At 32.5% G+C, this 22355-nt stretch overlaps 1 protein-coding gene across 5 annotated transcripts in view; it reads left to right on the top strand.

The window, feature by feature from the left end:
- The window catches only part of KIDINS220 (kinase D interacting substrate 220), a 150414-nt gene that overhangs the window by 37244 nt on the left and 90815 nt on the right, over positions 1–22355 (top strand). For all 5 annotated transcript variants that reach the window (XM_074288092.1, XM_074288091.1, XM_074288088.1 and 2 more), the window contains 12 exons: positions 729–827; positions 4125–4223; positions 4926–5024; positions 8103–8280; positions 8889–9053; positions 10852–11031; positions 13236–13401; positions 14169–14320; positions 14525–14814; positions 16831–16971; positions 19481–19724; positions 19892–19980. In XM_074288092.1, coding sequence (XP_074144193.1) covers positions 729–827; positions 4125–4223; positions 4926–5024; positions 8103–8280; positions 8889–9053; positions 10852–11031; positions 13236–13401; positions 14169–14320; positions 14525–14814; positions 16831–16971; positions 19481–19724; positions 19892–19980 — 1902 coding nt within the window. The remainder of the gene's footprint in view (positions 1–728; positions 828–4124; positions 4224–4925; positions 5025–8102; positions 8281–8888; positions 9054–10851; positions 11032–13235; positions 13402–14168; positions 14321–14524; positions 14815–16830; positions 16972–19480; positions 19725–19891; positions 19981–22355) is intronic.

The raw sequence follows: 22355 nt of genomic DNA, 5'->3' as shown, positions 1-22355 counted from the left end.
ATTACATTTTGAAAATACTTTGGGGATAAAAGCAATCAGATAACCATATAAGGAGTGTTTTCATTAAACTATTTGTAATTTTAAAAAAGTTTTGATCTTGGAGAGGAGGGAAAAGATAAGAGAATAAGTATTATCCCTTAAAAGGGACTGAATCATGGTGATGGTATATTACTCTCTTAACTTATTTTCCTAGATTTCACAGCGAGCATTACTTTTCTTTTTACAGTTGTCATTGTATTATTATTCCAAAATGTTTTTTTACCATACTTTAATTTCCAAATTTATGTTGTACATATTGGCAGCTGTATCATTAATGATAGTTTACCTTTCCCTAATGTATTCTGATGCTTAATTGTTATATAAATAATTACTTTGTCATTTCAAAACTATATCAGCTGAGATACAAACTTTAGCATGTTCTTCCCAAGTGAAAAAAAAAAAAAAGAGTGGGTGTCATCCTGGAATCAGCCTTGTTTAGAGAGGATTATAAGAAGGTTGTTCACCAGATAATAGACTTTTGATTACAGCATTTTACAAAACTGTCTCCTGAGACATGGAGGAATTATAGTCTACATTGGCAGAGGTACTAACTAGACCCAACAAATTTCTAAATCTTTTGAAGTCCTAAAAATATGTACTTTGTTCCAAATCATATTTTTAAGAAATATGTCTTATTAAATTTCAAATTTAAGTTCATTCTTTCTTGTCATCAATTCATTGTTTTTCAGAGTGGGGACACTGTACTAATTGGTGCTGTTAGAGGTAGTCATGTTGAAATTGTTCGAGCCCTCCTACATAAATATGCTGACATAGATATTAGAGGACACGTAAGTATAACTATATTACTTTTAGTTATAATGCCATTATAATGTAAAATTTAGCAAATATATACTATCTTAAAAACTTTTAACTTTTAAAAATCTAGCAGGTTTTATATACTTGTTATTCTAAAGTTCCTTTGGGAAAAAATCCTAAGAATCAGGGATAGGAGTAAGGACTGGACTTGTGATTTCATTGTTATAGGGAATTCCCACTTGAGAGAATCTTTTCTTCCAGTGAAGCTCACTGCCTTCTCTGTTATTTATAGAGAATTGCTCATTGACCTAAATGAGAGTTAAGCAACTTACTGAGTCATTTAGTGAGCATGTGGCAAAAATAGAATTTGAACCCAGATCTTCCTTGCTTTAACCACAGCTCTCTATCTGCTGCTCTGTGCTATGTGAAGTAGGATTACTTTTCTTAGCTTGTACAATTTTTTTCTTAGAGTAAAAATTAGAGTTTATCAGCTTCTGCCTGTTGTAATTTCTACATCTTATAGCCTATGACTCTCCAAAAGAGTTGTAATGATTATCTATACTAGGGAAGAAAAAGGTAGAGCCTGTGCACAAAACATATGAATGAGAAGTATTGGAGGATATTCTTTATGACTAAGACTTAAAGACTGAAAATGTTGCAAAGTTTGAAATCTGAATCAGATCATCTTTGGTTGAGAGGAAAGTACCAGTTGCAAAGATAACTTGCAGCTTTCCCTTTTGTTTAGAAAAGGTATCTGGCATATGTCAATGATATTTTTATTAGTTTCTTGGTTACTTGGGATTCCAGGGCATTGATTGGTGGGGAAACAAAGTGTTATCTGTTATTACATTGGCAATTTTGAATTTTGGGATTATTGAAAATTGGAATTTTAGTTTAAGTGATATGAAGGGCATAGAATTATAATACTCATTATATTTCTTCCTACTGAATACATCTCCACAGTATTTTTAAAATTTTCATATTTAAGCTTCCATCTTCATCTCAATCCTTTCTTCCTCAATAAATAATGTTTCATTCTACTCTGCTGAGAAAATTGAGGCTTTAATTTCTCACCACACATTAATACTTCTTTATATTTTCATATGCCATTTGCTCTAGATTGAGAGAATCAGGTTGCCCTTCTCCTTGCTCATTCTAACCACTTTCTATCCCTTTTAGGAATTTGTTCCAGTGATCAGTGTTTTATCTTTTGTTCTCCCTATCAACTAACTCCTTTTCTGTTGCTTATAATGATGTTATTATATCCTCTATTTTTAGAAAATCTTCAAACCCTCAAGTTTTTGTCTTATGTCTCCCCTTCTTTTCCCTGCTGAATTCCCAGAATATTCTATACTAGTTCCCTTCATTTCTTATCACTCTTTATCAATTTAACCCTTTACAATTAAGCTTGTGAAGATCCAGCTTGTCAATAAGCAGTTTATTAAAAAATTTACTATTATGCTAAGGGATCAGGATACAAAGAGGCAAAAAAAAAAAAAAAAAAAAAAAAAAAAAAAAAAAAAAAAAAAGAAAGAAAGAAAGAAAGAAAGAAAAGAAAAAAAAGAAAAAAAGAAAAAGAAAGCTCCCATGAAAATCCAAGCCAAAAACAAAAACAAAACGAAACTACAACCTAGTCCTTTATCCTGAAGGAACATACAATCTAATGGGGAAATAACATGAAAAATATAAGGTAGTTAAGGAGTAGATGGAAAATAATCTTAGAAAAGAACTAGCATTTGGAGGAACCAGTTGCAAAAGGTGGAATTTGAATTGTCTTGAAGGAAACATAGTAAACTTAAATCATAAAGAGAACAAGAGGGAACATTGTAATATGGGAAACAATCAGTACCAAGTCACAATAGGAAGTAGACCAATAGTAAGCAGACAGTGTTTAGAAGACTAGAAAGTAGGAAGAAGTCAGACTATGAGGAACTTTAATTATAAAACGGGCAAATTTCTATTTAATCAAGGAGGTAATAGGAAGCCCCTGGGAGCTCATTCATCAGTGTAGACTTAGATTGTTCTTTGAAAAATATTTTTGGCAATACAATGGAGGGATTGGAGTGGGGAGAGACTTGACACAGGAAGAACAATTAAAAAGTTATACTGGTAATTTAAGTGATGAGTTAAGGGCCTAATCTAGGGTCGTCATTTTATGCTGAGAAAGAAGGGGATATATTTGACAGGTGTTGTGATGATAAGAATTGACAATGATTATCTCTGTGGAGTTAATGAAAATGGAGAATATCAGAATGACACAGAAAGTTGTAAGTCTAGGTGAGGGGAGAATAGTGGTCTGCTTAGCAGTAGTAATAAAGGTTGGAAGTGGGGAGGTTTGCAAGCAGAGAGATATGTTTTTTGGATATATTGATTATGAGATATCTAACATACATCCAGTTTAGATGTTCACAAGGCATTCTTACATATAACTTGGCAGAGAGACTAGCTAGAGGTAGATATGTGGATGTGGAAGTATCTGGCTATAAATATTTGAACTCTTTGGAGTTGATGGTATCATTAAGTAAGATACTGTGGAATAAAAAGAGAATAGAGTCTAGGACTGTGCCTTTGATTTTACCCATAATTAATGAGTGTGATATGGATAAAGAACCAACAAAGTGGCTATGAAGAAGCCTTCTGACAGAGGAAAAGAACTAGGAGAGGGCAGTTTTACAAGAACTCAGAGTGAAGACTATCCAGCCAGAGCAGCATGTGGTCAGCTCAGTCAAATGCTGCAATTAGGTCTGGAATATTAGATTTGAGAATAGGCCATTAAAACAATCAACAATCACTAAATAAACATTTTTTAAGTACCTACTATGTGACAAGCACTGTATTAATACTTATGCCTTAGATTTGGCAATTAGGAGATTTTTGGTAACTAGAGAAAGTTGCAGTTAAGTAATGAGTTTAGAAGCAAGCTTACAGAAGGTTTAGAAGAATAAGAAGAGAAGTTGTTGACAGACAAGGAGTGTCTGCCAAAAAGGAGACAAAGATAGAATGGTAGTGAGGTTTTTTAAGGATGGGAAAGTTATAGGTATGATTGTAGGTAGTAAAAAAAAGCATCTAGTAGATTAGAAGAGATTTAAGATAAGACAATGAAAGGAGTGGAGACATTTTCCTGGAGAAGATGGAATGGGATTGTGGATAAATTACTTAACCTCTCTTGAGTTGTCTGTAAAATAATAACTGTGGTACCTCCTTTACAGGATTATTGTTAGGTCCAAATCAAATAATGTATGCAATGCATGACTTAAAAGTGAGAAGTTATTTCTGCCTCGAATGCTTTTACATTATATTTTGTATTAAAATGTCTTCTTATTTTATAGGATAATAAAACAGCTTTGTATTGGGCTGTAGAGAAAGGCAATGCAGCAATGGTGAGAGATATCTTGCAGTGCAATCCAGATACTGAAATATGCTCTAAGGTATGTTTAGCTTAATAAAAATTTAAATACAATAGGAGCATTTAATCAAATACAGTAGGATCATTGGCCTCATCATATCATTAAAAAAAATTTCATGGTTTTTTGTAGGTTTCTCTTCTAATTGAAAATCTTCAGTCAGGTACTATTCTAGTGAAGACAATTCTAATTTATCCATAATACATTATGGTTAATATCATGGAAACATGGTGAAGAGTTGCTTAGAATGGAAAGCATGAATGGGATTGGCATTATTAGAGGGAATGCCCCCATCAATATGGCTATGGAGATGTTTGAATGTTGGAAAGTAACTTTTTGGAAAGTATTTAGTTCTGGTTTGTGGTATTTTTCAAATTTGCATTTTATTGTGTGTATTGTGTACTTAAGAGTACATTTCAGCAATATCAATATAATATCATTATTATGATATAATAATTATATTGATATATTGTATTATGTAACATAATATTACTGATAATATCATATAATGATGTGATAATAATGAATATAAAATTAATTTCATATAACTTAGGGGGAAAAGCTTTTATTTTAAGGCAACTTTTTAATGTGAAACAAGCTTAAATTGAACTTTGTTAATCAGATATACTTTTAAATTAATAACATTTTAGTATAATTTGTTTTTTAAAATACCATTGTTAATTACAGTTTTTATTTTAGTAAACATAAAACAAACTCTGTCCTTAGGATGGTGAAACACCACTTATAAAAGCCACGAAGATGAGAAATATTGAAGTGGTTGAACTTCTGCTAGATAAAGGAGCTAAGGTGTCTGCTGTAGATAAGGTAAAAGGGGAGGGTAACCCACAAATTCCTAATAGTTTTTATTTAGAGGAAATATTGTGGATTACAATGCTTGGTTTGACCAATTTTATTCATTGAGGCTAATAAGTGTTAAAGTCTAATTTTGTAGAGAGAAGGAAAAGTTTGAGTGATTATGTGTTTAATTGCAAAATTTTATTATTTTTTCAATTATTAATATATCATATCAAAATAAAGGACCAATGTGATAAAAATCTGTTTGAATTTCTTTTTATATTACTTGTAACAGTCCATTATTGGACTGATATTCCACCCCTTTTCCAATTTATTGTGGGACTTGTGGACTTTGTATTCCCTTGGAATAGCCTTCAAGAACCCAAGGTCATTTCCAAATTGTGATAAGATATTGAGTAAGGTACATTATTGGAGGATATATGTATTACATTTAATAACTTACAATCAGAGAACACTTAAAGAATATTTTGAATATGAACAATTCATATATTTAAACTGTTATACATATTCATTCAAGTTATTCCTTGGAAACTTTGATAAAGTAACATTTTGTGTGTAAGTACTCAATAAATATTTGATTAATTGACCAATTCATCTGAATATTAGTATTTTCAATAAATATTTGCTTACTGTTTGTGTAAAGTGTATGTGTCACTCCTTACCTCCACCTCAGATTCTTTTTCTTAATTTAGGATGCATTTTAAATACCATTTAATGCATGGAGGTATCATTCCTGGTCTCCCCTCCCCCAACTTCTATTGTCCTTCTTCCCAAATTATCTTTCATTTAACTACTTTTTTAGGAATTTTTTTTGTTGTTGTTGTTCTTTGTACTTATATTCTCAGTGCTAGGTTCCTGGCAAATAATAAGTGCTTAATAAAGGGTTATAGATTAATTGATGGTCCTTACCCTTAAAAAATAGGAGGAAATGGTTGCAACAATATCTTTAGTAGAAGGTGGTATGTATAAGTGACATATGAGTAGTACAGATTAAGATTTTAAAGATTCAGAGGTTAGAAGTATTACTTTTGTCCAGAAAAATCAGAGGAAGCATTTGAGCTTGGTCTTACTGGGGTGGGTTAGTTTAGATTAATGATGGAGGAAGATGAATCAAGACATGGCAATGTGCATTCCAGGCAGAATGGACAACATAAGAAAGGTATGAAAGTGCTATATATATTAAAGGAATAGTCTGAGTTGTCTAAATCAAGCTAAAGAATTGGACTTGTATCAGGAAATAGCACTAAATAAGTCAAAAGTAAACTTGTATTGGATTGTGGAGGATCTTAAATATCAAGAAATTGAATTTAGAATTTATTTGGTAGACATTGATTTTTTGAGAGGCAAAGAGACATAGTCAAAGTGGTGGCTCTCGAGTCTGGATAACTATTTAATCCAAAGAGCCTGCTGCTAGTCATATGTTCCAAGAAGGTCAAGAACAAAATTAAAAGTTCCATATTTACCAAAATATTCATAGCAATTTTTTGTTGAAGCATGGAATTCATTTGGGAAGCTAATAGCAGTAGTCTAGCCATGAGGTTGGTTATAAGGACTCACACACTAGAATATTAATTGCAGAAATAGGAAGGACTTCCTGGTTCTCAAATGCTGTTTCTTTAGCCCTTTTTCCTTCACTATTTCTTGCAGCAAATTGGCTTCCCTGGAATGTAATCTCCTAGTTCCTTTTCTACTCCTCTATTTCACTGACTTCTTGAGATATTGTGTATATGTTTCTCTGAGAGAATGTGAACTCCCTAAGACCATGTGGCTACTTATACTTTTTTGTCTTTGTATTTCTAATGATTACTGTAGTTCTTGGCATGTAGTAGGTATTTTATAAATATTTATTGATGGATAGTAACTCCCTTCCTCCCTAATTCCTGCCATACAATGAACAAACAAAAAATACAAAACTCTAAGGCTTGTTCTTTAGAGCTTTTTCAAGATAATTTTATTAAAGTAGGAGGTGAGCTCATTTACTGATGATAAGGGGATGTGGGTTAGGATCATTTATTTGAGAAATATAAAAAAAAAGTTTGAAAGAACTGATATGTGAAAGGATTATCCAAATAGCAATTGAAGCCCTTTTAAGGTTAGATAAAATCAGTCTGTAGCAGATCTAGACTTTGGTACAGCATTTCTGGATTTCCCAGGAATGGAATTAGGGAAAAAGTAGAATGAGAATGAGACAAGCTGGATAATTGGCATAGAAAATATGACAATCACAGAAAATGAAATTGAGTATACAGTAAAGGAAATAATATAAAAGAAAGCTCTGAAAGCTCTGTTGTACCATAAATTCAGAGGAGGATCTCACCAATTTTTGTTTAAAGAAAATTGCATCCAGATTATTTTCAAAGATAAGAAAGTATCCTACAATATACCGTTTATGAAAAAGATATGTTCACAGTACCTAAACCAGGCAGGGTTTAGCAGAGAGACTTCTGGAACATTACTAATGGATAACTGTTGCAACAATTTTAAATGAAAGTCCAGCAAAAAAACTGCAGCACCATAGCCAAAGATATTATTCAATATGACCGAGTTGGAATTATCCAGGAATGCACAAATAGTTGTAGGGAAGACCTGGAAAGAAAGTGGAATCTCTCTGATTAGAGAGATATTAAATAAATTGTTATATATCAATGTAATGGAATGTAAGAAGCAATGAATATGAGGAATTTTGAAAAACATGGGAAGATATGTCAATTGATGTAGCATGATGTAATCAGAACCAAGGAGACAAAATCCATATTGACTAAAAAAAAAGTAAGTGGAAAGAAAAAATAGTAATATAATTTCTATAATCCCTAAAACTATGCTTTGTTCCAATTGGATTTTCTTTATTTTAGTTTATTGTTACCATGAAAAATTCTGATATGCTAGATGGGAAGTTATTAAAAGAGAGAAGATTTGGGGTTGGAGATGTTGTGACCTTAGAATAGTAAAATGAAAATAAATATTTGTTTAGATGAAAGAGATAATGATCCTTTTAACTAATTAGCCTGTTTCTTCTTTAGTTTGAATTTGTAAAGTTTGATTGTGTATAAAAATATGAAATCTCAGATATTTGTCATGATTTTATAGAAAGGAGATACTCCTCTTCATATTGCCATTCGTGGCAGAAGCCGGAAACTAGCAGAACTTCTTTTAAGAAATCCAAAAGATGGACGACTGCTTTATAGGCCAAACAAAGCAGGAGAGACACCATACAACATTGACTGTAGCCATCAGAAAAGCATTTTAACTCAAATATTTGGAGCCAGTAAGTATTGCTTTATGTCAGAGTGAGTTTATTTTTCTTTAGTGAAATGCATTTTCTTTATGAAAGTGTTAAATCAACCAAATATTTCAAGGAATGTGTATTTGTATATGTATGAAAAAATTAATTGATTGATTTAATTGATCTTCCTATATTATATCTATGGAACAAAAGTTCCCAAATTAGTTTTACATTGTTTCATAACTGAAATATTCTGTGAAATATTAAACATGCAAGGTTTTGACATAGGAAAATATGACCATTATGAAGTAAATGTTCATATGTGACCTTTCAAATATACTTTGGAAGTATTTAAAATTTTAAACACAATTTGTTAATATTTCTAACTAGATCCAGAAAACAGTTCTAAGTATAAAAGTTATCAACGCCCTTCCATTTAGTTTCTTATTTTGGCACACCTTTATTTAGATTTAATTTTAAATTTTTTTGAAGGCTGTTTAAGTGTTTTTTTCCTTTTGTTTGAAAGGTAATTTTTTTGTTTTCCTTGATTATATGAGTTCAAAAAAATATTAATATTTCATATTGATTTCAAATGCTAAAGCAAAATCTTTGACCTTTTAATGCAACTATGTGATATTTTTAATTTACAGGACACTTGTCGCCTACTGATGCTGATGGAGACATGCTTGGTTATGACTTGTACAGCAGTGCTCTGGCTGATATTCTTAGTGAGCCAACAATGCAACCCCCCATTTGTGTGGGATTGTATGCCCAGTGGGGAAGTGGGAAATCTTTTTTGCTCAAGAAATTAGAAGGTAAAATGATTGAAATAATTTTTATGTGTGTATATCTTAAGAACACATTTCCAAGAGTTTATGTAAGTAAGTTTTTAGTCTATCATTAAAAAATATTTTGAAAGAGAAGAATTATATGTAGGATTTTATAAAGTAAACTATAATGCCTATTGTAGTATCTCAACCTAGGACTGGCTTCAAATCATATCTCGTGAAAGTGAGGACTTTTTTTTTTTAATCCTCAGTTTTTAATGCTGTGTGTCTGACAGATAGTGGGTGCTTAATAAGTGTTAATTGACTAACTGACTTTGGCTTATTTTGTCCCCAACCAGAGTTTATTTTGAAACCTCAAAATATACTTTATATTTAGATTTTCATAACCAATATGGTTGAAGAGTTTACAGGCAACTGTGCAAGGCAACAAAGTATAAGAGGCACAAGATAGTTTATTTTTTTATTTTTTCCTATTTTTCTATAGAAAACCTAAAAGCACATAAAAAGATTCACAATGGCCTATAAACAGTTTGTAAAATTATTTTCCTCTTTCCCTTGTTTCCTTTCACTCTGGGGATTTGTATTGTGCTTTAGCTTTACAGTAGTACTACCCGGAAGGGTTGTATTTTCCCTAAGAGAGAAATTAATTTGGAGTTGTAAGACAGACACCCTTTCTTTCACTCCCAACATCCTGGTGACTTGCTTTTTACCCTAACCATGTAAAGGTCTGTAGCTATATGGTACTAAGAACTTGAACTTTCTCCAGAAGGAAATAAACCTAGGTCTCAAAGAAGCAACCTTTTTTTTTCATCTGAACTGTATCAGGAGAACAATTCATGGTAGTAGGAGATTCAAAGTCTGGGGTTTTGCTTCTCTGAGTTAGGGTTCAGTTCTTTGTTGATCCCTAAGCTCCAGGACCAGATGTGTGATCTTCTCTCTAAGAATTCTTGACATTATTCTTCTAGAAAGCTTGAATTCTGAAACTCTAACCATCTGATAACGTAGATTCCTTAGGTCCCTATCCCTTCACAGCTGAATCTTTAGGGGATTCTATAATATCACTCCTTTGGCTTCTGCAGGTCCTCTATATATCTCACTGTATGTGTGAGAGCATTTGTAACTAATTGGACATGATATCCCCATCATTCATTTCCCTTTTCCAGTTTTCCATTTTGTGCTTAAGTCTGTTTTTGGTACATGTTCAGCTTTTACATGATAGCCTGAACCAATCAAATCATTCTAGAGTACTGAGATTTAATCACTCTTCCTTAGTAAGTCACATAGGTTGACTAAAAATATTCAGCATTCGTAGTCTCTAAATGCCCTTGTGCAGTATGATCTTCATTCAGCAGACATCTTCATTAGGCAGGTAAAAGCAATAAATAATGCTTTACCTCTCCAATTTGAAGTAGATCAGATAATCTTGATCACATTTATCTCCTATTGAGACAGATGAAGTTATAACTTGATTATTAAATAGATGAGAGTGCTTGTGTGGATTTGTATGTACATTGGAGAAATGGAAACTCTGTCAATCTCAAAAAATTGGAAAAGAAAGTAATCAATTCTAGATTTACACATGCTATGCTTTCTGGGTATGTTTTCTAAAAGTTGGCACACCACAGTTTTTATAAGAGAAGTACTTAGAAATTTCTTGAATAAAGAAAAATTTTATGTAAGTTGAGATATTAAAACTAATTAAAATGCTCTTATTTATTTAGATTTTTTCAGTGTTTTACAAAAGGTTTTAAAACATTAGAACTTCAAAATGTTCTTTTATCTGTTCATTTCTATTCTTAATAGTTTTATTCTTTTTCTCTTTCAGATGAGATGAAGACTTTTGCAGGGCAACAAATTGAACCTCTTTTCCAATTCTCATGGCTTATAGTATTTCTTACACTGTTACTTTGTGGAGGGTTGGGTTTATTGCTTGCCTTTACTGTGGACCTGAAACTTGGAATAGCAGTGGCTTTAAGCCTCTTGGCACTCCTGTATATTTTCTTTAGTAAGTCTTTGTTTTAATTCTTTTCACAATTGATGCCAGACTTCATTGATTTACTTAATATGATTGATATGTTGATTTTTTTCACTGAAAGTTAAAAATACTATTTTTTGATAGTATAGCATTTGAATATAATGGTATATATGAGTGAAAAAAATTTAATCACAAATATTTGTTTCCTATTTTTTTTATTGTAATTGGCTTGGAAAAATGGTGTATTCTAATTGGTTTCAGTAGCTTTCAAAGTCTATGTAAAATTTAATTTACCTAGATAAGCATTATTATAAGAAAGGCTTATGATTATTATGTGGTGTTTCTATTATATTTTATTTAATTTTAAAAATTTAATATTTAATTTTCCCCAGTTATATATAAAACCATTTTTAACATATGTTTTTGAATCTTTGAATTCTAATTTCTTTCCCTTTCTTCCTCCCCACCCCAACCTCTTACTGAGGAGGCACATGTGAAGCTATACAAAATTTTCCATAAGTCAAGTTTCAGAAGAAAACATATATTCTCTCCAACACCCTTTAACCAAAACAAAACAAAACCTCAAGAAAAGTATGTTTCAATCTGCATTCAGACACAATCAGTTCTTTTCTCTGGGTATGGATAGCATTTTTCATCATAAGTCCTTCAGAATTGTCTTGGATCATTGTATTGCTAAGAAGAACAAAGTCAGTCACAACTGATCATCTTATATTATTGCTATTATATTGTACATAGTACATTTCACTCTACATGAACACATAGAAGTCTTTTTGTGAGAGTATTCTGTGCAACATTTCTTTCTTTCTTTTTTTTTTATTATATATATATATATATTTTATAATATTATCCCTTGTATTCATTTTTCCAAATTACCCCCCCTCCCTCTATTCCCTCCCCCCGACGACAGGCAATACCATACATTTTACATGTGTTACAATATAGTCTAGGTACAATACATGTGTGCGAATATCATTTTCTTGTTGCACAATAAACATTAGAATCCGAAGGTACATGCAACCTGGGCAGACAGATATTAGTGCTAACAATTTTCATTCCCCTCCCAGTGTTTCTTCTCTGGGTGTAGCTACCTCTGTCCATCATTGATCAACTGGAAGTGAGTTGGATCTTCTTTATGTTGAAGATTTCCACTTCCATCAGAATACATCCTCATACAGTATTGTTGTTGAAGTGTACAGTGATCTTCTGGTTCTGCTCAATTCACTCAGCATCAGTTGATTTAAGTCTCTCCAGGCCTCTCTATATTCCTCCTGCTGGTCATTTCTTACCGAGCAATAATATTCCATAATCTTCATATACCACAATTTACCCAACCATTCTCCAACTGATGGACATCCATTCATCTTCCAGTTTCTAGCTACAACAAAAAGAGCTGCCACAAACATTTTGGCACATATATGTCTCTTTCCGCTCTTTAGTATTTCTTTGGGATATAATCCCAGTAGTAGCGCTGCTGGGTCAAAGGGTATTGTGCAACATTTCTTATAGCACAATAGTTTTTCTTGTGATTACATTCAGCTATTCCCCAGTTTTATTTTTCCTCAGTTTCCATTTCTTTGCTCTGAGAAGAGTTGTTATAAATATTTTTATACATATAGCTCCTTTTCCTTTTTACAAAAACCTATTTCTTGGGATGCAGGCCTAGTAGTGTTATTATTGTAAGATCAAAAAGTATACATGGTTTTATAGTCCTTTGGGCATAGTTCCACATTTATCTATGGAGTGGTTGAATCAGTTTTAATAATTGTACCAACAATGCATCAATGTATTAGACTTTATTTAAATAAAATTAGGTCATCTTTTTTTATCTGCAGTATTGAATAGTTCCTCTGGTTTAGGGGAGCATTGGCTATCACTATGCATTTTTCCTAAAATAAGGGAGATAAAAATAATCTTTAATTTTTCTCATCTGATCATTTGCAAGAAAAAAAACTATACATGTATTCTATTATATGAATCATAAATTTGTTCCAATTATGTTTTTTTAGGCTGATATTAAATGAGCCTATAGTTCCTAAACTAGATGGCTCAGAATTTATGGTATGGGGAAGTTGGCATTACATTTAAAACTAACACAGTATCTAATTCACTTGTGAGCTATTGAATGAAAGGTGACTACTTGAATTTTCTTCCTTAGGGAAATGAATATGAAACTAATTAACTATGATTTCTCTGGATTTATTTTTATATTTCAGTTGTAATTTACTTTGGTGGCCGAAGGGAAGGGGAAAGTTGGAATTGGGCCTGGGTGGTCAGCACTAGGTTGGCAAGACATATTGGCTACTTGGAACTCCTCCTTAAACTGATGTTTGTGAACCCACCTGAATTACCAGAGCAAACTACAAAAGCTTTACCAGTCAGGTGAGCAGAATGATTTTTGTTTCTCACTTTTTTCTTGGAAATACTGTACTATAATTAGTTAAAAGTAAAAAAAAAAATAAATAAATCTAAAACATCATATACATTCCTGGATATAGATACATCACCTCCCCTCTGGAACTAAACCATACATTTCACCAATAAGTTAACTTTGGTTAAGCCAAAGACAAAATTTTATTTTTTTCCATCTAGTTGTACTCCTCCTATCCATTCTATAAACAATAATCATTTCTTCACTTACTGGTCATGTTACCTTTTTGAGCTTCAATTTTTTGAGAAAGATAAAGGAATTGGGCACAAAATGGGCCCTAAGGCCATCTCTCACATTGAATATTTTGTGATCTTTTTCTTCTTGATGGATAATTTTTTTTTAATTTAGAATTTGGGGCGGTTAGATGGTGCAATGGATAGAGCACCTGCCCTGAAGTCAGGAGGACCTTAGTTCACATGTGGCCTCAGACACTTCCTAGCATATGACCCTGGGCAAATCACTTAATCCCTATTGCCTCAGCAAAAAAAAAAATAAATAAATAAAAATAAAAACAAAAAATTAAAAAAATAGAATTTATCAGATCTTATACATTTTCCTTAACTATTTGAAAACAAAGTTTTTTATACTTTTATTTAGGAAAAATATTAATTAAAAGACAGTGAAATAATCCAGCTGCTTTATAACTTAGAATTTGAATTTTATTCAAATAATGACAAAATTTCTTTTCTTTTTCTTTTCTTTTTTTTTTTTTTTAAAGATTTTTATTTACAGATTACAATAGACTCTCCAGTGTGGGTGGAGAAACTTCATTGGCTGAGATGATTGCAACTCTTTCTGATGCTTGTGAAAGGGAATTTGGTTTCTTAGCCACAAGACTTTTTCGAGTATTCAAGACTGAAGATACACAGGGTAGAATTTTATGTTTTTCTCTTTTTGTGTTTTAACATGATAGTTATTAACATAATGTTTTTGTTTTCTTTTTATATGTATTTTAAATTCCTCAAAGCATATTATCTTGTATCCTAATAATTTTTATTGTATTTTGATTATTGAATTACGTTATCTAGACATTAGAAGCATAAATAATGGCTGAAACTTTTTTATGTCTTACAGGAAAAAAGAAGTGGAAGAAAACTTGCTGCCTCCCATCTTTTGTTATCTTCATTTTCATCTTGGGATGTATTATTGCTGGAATCACTCTCCTTGCTATATTTAGAGTTGACCAAAAACATATGACAGTGAATGCTATTCTTATATCAATTTCATCTATTGTTGGTTTGGCCTTCATCTTAAACTGTCGTACTTGGTGGAAAGTACTAGACTCTATCCTAAATTCTCAGCGTAAACGTCTTCATAAAGCTGCCACCAAATTGCACAAGTTGAAAAGTGAAGGTTTCATGAAGGTAAATAAACATATTTATAGTAAAAACTTTAGCTTATGAATTTCTAGAATTATAAGCATTCAGCTGTGTTTAAAACATTTTGTGAATTTAAAAAAATTTAGTTTTAATTTCATTTGGAATTAAATTCAGGTATATTCCCTAATTGTAAGAATACTCCGAGACTGCCTCTTGGCATCTCCCATCCACTGAGTGCAGTTATGATCTCTACACAGATCCTTTTTAAGATGTGCTTATGTGAAACTTTTCTTAATTTCCTTAACTTTTTTCTTTATTGTTCTTTCCCCTCAACTTATTGCATATGTATTTGTAAATTCATATTGTTTTCTTTGAAAAATATGAGCTCTTTAAAGATAGAAACTATTTCATTTTTGTCATTGTATTCTTATCATTTTGCATAGTTCCTGATACCTAGTAAGAGCTTTGTAAATGCTTTGGGATTGATGAATATATGTCATTCTATATATGCAACTCTATGTATATCCTCTATCTTTAGTTTCAGTCCCAGAACATTACCAGCTGGCTTCTGACCTATTGAATTGTATGTTCTATAGATACCTCAAACTCAGTGTTCAAGTATTCCTTAATCTTCCCCAACTGAATTTACCTTTTTCTATTGAGGTTACTGCTTTTCTTCCAGTCATGAAGATTCACATCCTTGTAGTTATCATATGAGTCATATGCTCATTCACTTATAGTCCACATATCTAATCACGTGTTAAATCTCATCAATTCTTCTTTTTCAGCATCTCTTGCAAACATTCCCTTCTCTTTGTTTACACAGCCCTCACACTAGTTCAGGCTCTCATTACAGTTTTCCTAAACTCTTGTAAATAAATTGATTTCTCCATCTCTGATTTTTCTTTGCCTAGGTTTGACCATAACACTCACTCCACTATCACTTTTAACATCTATATAAATTATTCCCTTTTTAGCATTTAATGCCCTTTACTACCTGATCTCAACTGATCTTTCTAGCCATCATATACATTTCTTTCTTTTCTTTGGTTTTTCTATTTCTCATACACACACACACACACACACACACACACACACACACACACACACTTACTTTATTTCCATCTTTATGACTTTGTTTTAATTGTTACCTTGGAATATTCTCTTTTCTCATCTCTGTCATTGAGAATTTTTCCTTTCTATGAAGCTCAGTTCAAACCTCACTCCTTATATTAAGGAATATAAAAATATTTCTTATTTTTCTATCTTCTATTGTTTCTCTCTTCCCAGTTACCTTTTTTTCTTTTGTATGTACTAATCTATACTTCTATTGGAATGTAAGGTCATTGAGTTTGACACCTTCACAGTTCAATCCAAGGGAATCTGTGCAAAGTTTTGTGCTTTTAAATTGATATGATCCAGGGAGGTTTGTTCATAGACGTCCTTGTCTGAGCTCTAGAAGTTCTTGTCCCAGGTTTGGGCATATTGGCTGATATGTAGTTGAGTTTCAGTAGACTGTGGTTAGCGTCAATCATTGTTTGTTTCTATGAGGTTCTCTAGTTTCAGAGAGACTGAGTTACTGGCTGCCCTTTGGTCTAAGTCTCCTAACCTGGTCTTTGTTGTAGTCTAAAAGTTTGAACTGAGTCACTTCTTTGATTATGGGCTCAGAACCACTCAGGTTCATTTTCTGGAATTAATTTGTGCTCATTATTTATCTCGGGGTCCTTTGCTTAATATCAGCTGTTCTGCATTTCTGGATATGTGCCCCAGATCTGGACATTGGGTGGTACCTATCAGATGGCTCCTACCTCCAGCACTAGTTGAAGAATACCTTGGAATTCTTTCTCCCATCTCACTGCCACTACCACTGACCCTATGCTCCACCCTCAAAGTAACTTGATCAAAGTAATTTAATATCATGAATGAGAAGCAGAACTTGAAGTGAGAATTCTAGATTCTTAAGTCTATATTGGTTTACTGGATTATTTTGCATTAATATTAAGATAAAATAACTTTCATTTATGAAATATTTCATTATAACTTAAATGATTTTTTTCTCAGGTTCTGAAATGTGAAGTGGAATTGATGGCTAGAATGGCAAAAACTATTGATAGCTTCACTCAGAATCAGACAAGATTAGTGGTCATCATTGATGGGTTGGATGCTTGTGAGCAAGACAAAGTCCTACAGATGCTGGACACAGTATGTTTTCAGTCAATTTAACTTATTCAGAGATTTTTATGTACTTGTGGTTGATTACTTTAATTGAAATGAATTTGAGAGTTTTTCATTAAATAGATGCCAAGGGTATATATATATTGTATGTCCTTTTCGATTTAGATCCTCTTTTTCTTTTAGTGAGTAATTTTCAGCTCTTTTCATGGCTTTGATTTCTCAGTATAGTGGAAACATCAAATTAAAATATTTAACATTGTAAAAATAGATCTTATAGTAGATATGACAGCTGAAAAAAAGTGTGATGGAGAGAAATGAATTTGGAGTCAGGGGGATACATACTTGAATTCTGGCTCTGCTGTTCATTGATTCTATGACTTTGGACAAATCACTTAAACTCTTTGAACTTCAATTCCTTTCTCTGTAAAAAGGAGCTGTTAAACTAGATGTCTTCTAAGTTACTTTCTAATCTTATAGCTTATATTTTTAAGTCTAATGAAGATGTGTGATAGAAATGGCTAAAGTCTTTCTCAGAGAGTTTTGAGTCATCATTGTGAACAGAACTGGAGGTGGTAATGGGGAACCCCAAGTGGTCTTAGTAAATGGGATACATTAAGTAATAGCATAAAATACCATAAATATGAGTAAGAAGCAATGCTTATCCTGTCTAGTTGAGAAAAAGGCTATAAAAATAAACTATGGAAAGACAAAATCATATGGCAATTTGTATATGAAAAAGAGAGGAGAAGAAAGAATGGTGTACTTGAAGAAACAATGGTGTACTTACTCCTTCTTTACTTTCTCCCTTCCTCCAAAAACCCAACCTGAGAAAATTTGATGCTAGTTTCAGACTTTTCTATTAATGATAAAATGTCAGTTAAGATGATGCCTGACTTTTAATGTATATTTCTAATATTTTATTCAAGTTGCATGTATATTTAAGATAAACCCCAAGTAAAAAAATTGAAAATGTTTCTAGAACTATTAATTATTCAAGACATATCAAGATTCATAAATTTATAGGAACTTTAAGCAAATTTTGCATTATTTGGTTCATTTTATTGTTAGATTTATAGCAGGAGTTCTGCTATATTTTTTGTGGCATGAATCTCTTTGACATTGTGGAAAAGACTGGAATTATGGGACTCATTTTCTCAGAATAAAATAAATAAATGAATAAAATAAAATACATGGGATTAAAAGGTAACTAATTAATTTTGAAATACACTTCTCAAAATAATGATTTAATAAAAGAACACAGATCAAAAGTTAAGAATTCATGCTTGATTTAAAGTAAGAATTTTTTTTCTCCTGGGTATTTACTAATTAAAATGAAATAATAATCTAAGATGGGAGAGAAAAATAAGTGAGAAGATGAATGTCTCTCCTTAAATATCAACACTTTGTAAAGCCCAAACAATAAAAATAGTTATAATGCAAAGGATAACAAAAGGGTTTTTTTTTTGTTAATTGTTTTTACTTAGATATATACATGGGTAATTTTACAACATTGACAATTGCCAAATCTTTTGTTCTAATTTTTTCCCTCCATCCCTTCCCCCTCCCCCAAGATGGCAGGTTAACCAATACATGTTAAATATAACATAAGGGTTTAAAGGATACAAAAGAAAAAAAATTACCTTGAAATATCTGGTTGGTATTGAGGAAGTTTTTATGACCATGAGAATATCTGATTTGAGCTTTGGAAAATGAGCAATTTTCAAAAGATGAAGTAGATAGAATAATGTATTCTTAGGGGCAGCACAGAACAAGTTTTAAATGTATAACAAGAGCTCACTTTAAGGTCTGCAAAGTGCTTTACATTAAGTCTAGATTGTAGGTAAGAAGTGTTTCCTCATTTTACAGAGCATGCAACTGAGGCTCAGAAACATAAAGTAAGTTTGCCCTAATCACACTGTTAATAAATAATAGAATTGGGAGTTAAATTTGGATCTTTTAACTTCTAAAAACCAACACACTTCATCACATTGCTTCTCAAAGAGATTTATTTTGCTTGTGTCACTGTCAAGCAGCATTTTAGAAATCTCAAGGAAAGAAAAGGAGGAAATGATAGGGAGAAAAAGAAGGAAGAAAGAAACAGATATTTAGTAAACATGTTCTATGTGTCAGGCACTGTGCTAAACATGTTTTATAGATATTATTTGGTCCTCACAATGGTCCTAGAAGGTAGGTCTGTCATTTTCCCTATATACAGTCGAGGAAACTAAGGTAAAAAAAGTAATCTTGCCTTGCTCAGGGACATACATTTAGTCTTTGGCTTCATATTTGAACTGGGTATTCTTGATCTTCAGGCCCCCAGTAATCTAGCTGCCCCCAAGAGGAAGTATGTTTTATTTAGAGATTGTAACATCTTGAGAGAGATGAATGATGCCTCCTATTACTTTTCATAATTCTGTTTGTTACCCAGTATAGTGTTGCTTATTACATTAATTTGTATCAAGTAGGCTATATATGTATATGTGTGAATATGTTTAAAAAAATGTATATTTTTATGTAAACTTCTCTTTTGTTTCAGGTTCGAATTCTGTTTTCAAAAGGTCCATTCATTGCTATTTTTGCAAGTGACCCACACATAATTATAAAGGCAATTAACCAGAACCTCAATAGTGTACTTCGTGATTCAAATATAAATGGTCATGACTACATGCGCAATATAGTTCATTTGCCTGTTTTCCTTAATAGTCGTGGATTAAGCAGTGCAAGAAAATTTCTCGTAACTGCCACTACAAATGGAGAAGTTGTATGTTCTGATAACACAGGTAACAACCAGGCCTCTAAAATATTAAAGTTTTTAGAACAGCTAAAATTCTGTTTGCATTTGAAAAAATATTTTTAACTTAAAATACTTTGGAGAGTTGTGGCCTCATACTTAAAGTAACAGAAGTATTTTGGTATTTATATTGTTGTCTTTGTAAATTATTTTAAGGATTCCATGAAGATGCTGACAGAAGAGTTTCCCAGAACAGCCTTGGGGAAATGACCAAACTTGGCAGCAAGACAGCCCTCAACAGACGGGTAAGACACTTGCTTTTAGTCAGACTTCTGCGTTGTTGTAATACATAAGAAACAAAGATAAAATGTAATATTCTCTCTAAAATAATAATGTGCTCTTGTTGAGGTTTCCTTGGGGTCTCTGGAGGCAGCCTTCCTTTCAGTTCAGTAATCACCACAAGTGCAGCCAGGTATTAAAGTCCAAGTCCTTTATTGTCTCTTTCAAAGTCTTATCTCCTTCACTTGGGGCTTGGCTAGTTTTTCTGGAGGCCTTCCGGATCTTGGTTTCAGTGGAGAAGTGAAGGAGGGCAGCCTGCCACCACTTGTCTGTCTTCCCTAGTTCTCCTTCTGGCTTAGTTTGTCCGAGCTTATATCTGCTCTCATAATAGGTGTGAATCTTATGGAACTATAATAAGCACTAAGTACATGTACTGAACTAGAGAACTGTTAAACACCATGCTAAATAACCATTGTCTCTATTAATTCCACTGAGTTAGCACCTTGTTTCAAGTTCTGGCCCATAACAGTAAAAGATTATTTAAACCTTTTATAGCTATTGAATTATTACTTTTCTTTTCTTTTTTTTAATTAATTTTATAATTATAACAGTACATATGCATAGGTAATTTTTTACAACATTATCCCTTGTACTCCCTTCTGTTCCCAATTTTTCCCCTCCTTCCCTCCACCCTCTCCCCTAGATGGCAGGCATTCCCATACATATTAAATATGTTATAGTATATCCTAGGTACAATATATATGTGCAGAACCGAATTTTGTTGTTTTTGTTGCAAAGGAAGAATTGGATTTGGAGGTTAAAAATAATCTGGGGAGAAAAATAAAAATGCTAACAGTTTACACTCATTTCCCAGTGTTCCTTTTCTGGGTGTAGCTGATTCTGTCCATCATTGATCAATTGGAATTGTGGCAGCCCTTTTTGTAGTGGCTAGAAACTGGAAAATGAATGGATGACCATCAATTGGAGAATAGTTGGGTAAATTATGGTATATGAATGTTATGGAATATTATTGTTCTGTAAGAAATGACCAGCAGAATGAATACAGAGAGGCTTGGAGAGACTTACATCAACTGATGCTGAGTGAAACGAGCAGAACTAGGAGATCATTATACACTTCAACAACAATACTATATGAAGATATTCTGATGGAAGTGGATATCTTCAACATAGAGAAGAGCTAATCCAATTCCAATTGGTCAATGAATTATTACTTTTCAAATGAAATACATCATTGGATTTCCTTGCAGCAACTTCAGGTTGACTTTCAGGGACTGAGTGTAGAGCCATAGTAATTCAGTTCTACTGTACACTTAAAAGGGGACTCATCTTGCTCTTTCCACCCCTTTGTTCTTTTCTTTCAATAATTTCTTTCACATAACCCCTGCCCAGGTGCATTTGGCACAATGTACTCCTTAAAACAGTTAAAAGGAAAAAAGTAAAACCAACGTAAGGAATAAAATACAATGATTGTTCTGCTTTTTCTCTGTCTCCCAGCTTTTCTCCTTTACCTGATGCCTAGGAGATTTTTTTTTCTCCTTTTCTGTATATTGCTAGACCTTGCTCCCTTCTAGACCACTTTACATGACTTTTGCCAAATTCTTCAATCAGCATTGCTTGTTGTAGAATTTGTTCAACACTGAGCATTTTTCTTGTTTGACCAAGACAATCTTTAATAGTTTCAGCTGCTAGAGAGGAACCATATTACAGATACAGAACCACCTTCATTGACCTTAAGCAAAGCTGAGCAATTTTTTTTCCACACTGGTTTGAGAATACAAAACACATAAGGAGAGTTGGAAGCCAAAGGGAATTTCAGGATCAAGGGAGGTATTGTTGGAGCATTTTGGGATCATATGGTTGCAGCAAGTCAAGCAGTAGCAGTGGGAAAGAATATTTCTCATAGTTTTTAGGATATGTCTAGTTTACCTATAGCACCTTATAGTAATTTCAAGCTCTAAATAAGTATAACAAAACAAGGTCAAAGATCTTGATTGCAGCATTCTTCTTCATTTCCCATATCCCCCTTTCATTGTCTTCTTCAGATCAAAGTAGTGTCATAAAATTGTTTGACTTATAGGTAAGTTTTAAAATTATTATTTGTTCAGCATTAGAGAGTGAAATTTGGTATAGGCAGAGTAAGTAGAAATATTATCATCATATGATAAAGTTTGCAACTGACACTCTCTTTTCCCAAATCCCCTTTTAGAAAAACCTGAGTTCAAATTCAGCTTTAGCCATTTACTATGTGATCCTGGGCAAGACTTTAATCTTTGTTTATTTCAGCTTCCTTAACTATAAAATGAGGACAATAATAGCACCAACCTCCCAGAATGGTTGTGAGGATCAAATAATATTTGTAAAAAAATTTAACACAGTGTCT

Source organism: Sminthopsis crassicaudata, chromosome 2 (assembly GCF_048593235.1).
Source record: "Sminthopsis crassicaudata isolate SCR6 chromosome 2, ASM4859323v1, whole genome shotgun sequence".
In the NCBI taxonomy this organism is placed as follows: domain Eukaryota; kingdom Metazoa; phylum Chordata; class Mammalia; order Dasyuromorphia; family Dasyuridae; genus Sminthopsis; species Sminthopsis crassicaudata.
Note: the sequence above shows the minus strand (reverse complement) of the source record. Positions and strands in the feature narration are given on the sequence as shown.